This window comes from Octodon degus, unplaced genomic scaffold (assembly GCF_000260255.1).
Source record: "Octodon degus isolate 3935 unplaced genomic scaffold, OctDeg1.0 scaffold00067, whole genome shotgun sequence".
In the NCBI taxonomy this organism is placed as follows: Eukaryota; Metazoa; Chordata; class Mammalia; order Rodentia; family Octodontidae; genus Octodon; species Octodon degus.
In genome coordinates, this window is record NW_004524643.1 from 2,367,961 (window position 1) to 2,370,025 (window position 2,065).

The 2,065-nt window shown below is 37.4% G+C and overlaps 1 protein-coding gene across 1 annotated transcript in view; it reads left to right on the plus strand.

Moving 5' to 3' along the window:
• Positions 1-2,065, plus strand: part of Wee1 (WEE1 G2 checkpoint kinase) — a 22,341-nt gene that overhangs the window by 15,745 nt on the left and 4,531 nt on the right. The window contains exons 7-9 of the mRNA XM_004634940.2: positions 61-146; positions 1,589-1,759; positions 1,841-1,986. Coding sequence (XP_004634997.1) covers positions 61-146; positions 1,589-1,759; positions 1,841-1,986 — 403 coding nt within the window. The remainder of the gene's footprint in view (positions 1-60; positions 147-1,588; positions 1,760-1,840; positions 1,987-2,065) is intronic.

Here is a 2,065-nt window from a genome sequence, read left to right on the forward strand (position 1 = left end):
TTTATTTATTGTGTGTGTGGGTAGGTTTTAATTCTTAACTACTCTTTTCAATACTTTTAGGTGATCTTGGACATGTAACAAGAATCTCTAGTCCACAAGTTGAAGAAGGTGATAGTCGTTTTCTTGCAAATGAAGTTTTACAAGAGGTAATTGTGCTTTAGTAATACCTTTTTCTTAGGGCAAGAGCAGATCAACTGAGAAAGAGAATTACTTTTCTTTGTACCATTTATCATTTTATCATATTTTCGTGTATTGAAGTATATTAGAAATTTAATAATTGGTAGTATAAAAATAGTAATTCTAAACCATCATCTGGGAGGATTATAATTCAACAAAAGTGTGAAGACAAAGATTTCTAATGGCATTGTAGGGGGCCTGCCCCTTAGCTCAGTTCTTTAAGTGACTGCTTCAACAAAGCAGTCAGGCTCAGGTTGCTGTGTTTCCATCCCCACACCTCAAGCCAGCCAAACCTGCCCTGAAGGCATTCAGGGCAAAAAAAAAAAAAAACCCAAAACACCCTTGTGCCTCTAATGGCATTGTACAGAAGAGGTTCCAAATATTACTTGTGGAACTTTAAAATTGAATAGCATATTTGGAGATCCAAGTACCAGAAATCTGTCAACATTTTAAAATCATGTAAGTTGGATGTGGTGGCACATATCTGTAATCCCAGCACTTGGAAGCGGAGGCAAGAGAATCCCTGTGATTTTGAGGCCAGCCCGGGCTACAAAGTGAGTTCAAGGACGGCTTGAACCATGTAGTGAAACTCAGCCTCAAAAAGACTAGTAAATAAATGAATCATCTACTCTTCAACTCAGAATTTTCACTTTTTTTGTGTTTTTTTTTTTTTTTTTATTTAGGATAGGGTGTACAGGGTCTCACTGCATAGGTCAGACTCATAGTGATCCTCCTGTTTACAGCCTCCCAAGCTCTGGGATTACAGGCTTGTGCCACCTCGCCCAGTCTCAAATCCTGGGGTGGGGGTGGGGAGGCACAGTAGGTCTGGGGATCGAACTCCCATGCTCCTGAGTCTGCCTAAGCAGGCACTTTAATCTGCTGAGCTATTTGGCCAGCCCTAGAATTTTCACTTCTGTGAGTTTTATAGAAATAGTAATATACAAACAAATTGGCAATAGTATGATTAAATTATGGCAAATGGTCTCAGATTATAACTGTTAATTGCTAAGGGTTTGTTTGAAATAGGAATAAACAGTATTATGTGAACTCTTTGCTCACATACCTGCTTTCTTGCCTATATGTTTATTAACTTGGTGAGTTCATACAACCATGTTTTATGTTTGCATATTAATCCCTAGAGGGATAGGAATTTCTTCAGAGTGTTCAGCTAGGTTAATGACAGAGGAAACATTACTTTTAGGTAAATATTTAAATACCCCTGCCCCAACTGTTTACTTTGTAATTAAAAAAAATAAAAGAACCCCCTCATTTCAGCAGCTTGTTCTCTGAATAGGTCCTTAACTTAAGCATGGCATTGAATGTTTATACTCAGTTTGATTTTTCACTTAAATTGTCATTTTATTTTGACCATTTTTACATTGTCTAAAAATTTTTTTTAAACATTTTTCAGAGTTACACCCACCTACCAAAAGCGGATATTTTTGCCCTTGCCCTCACGGTGGTTTGTGCTGCTGGTGCTGAACCTCTTCCCAGAAATGGAGACCAGTGGCATGAAATCAGGCAGGGCCGATTGCCTCGGATTCCACAAGTGCTTTCCCAGGAATTGACAGACTTGCTAAAAGTGAGCATTGTGTATCTAAAGCACTTTATTGACACAGTTCAATATTTTATTAAATTATGTCCTTAATTTTATTTCTCGAAGGTTATGATTCATCCAGATCCAGAGAGAAGACCATCATCAATGGCCCTGGTAAAGCATTCAGTATTATTGTCTGCATCTAGAAAGAGTGCTGAGCAATTACGAATAGAGTTGAATGCTGAAAAGTTCAAAAATTCACTTTTGCAAAAGTAAGTGAGGGTGTTTGTGTTTCTTTGCTTGCTTTTTTTTTTTAATTTCTCAGTTCTCTCTCTCTCTCTTTTTTTTTTT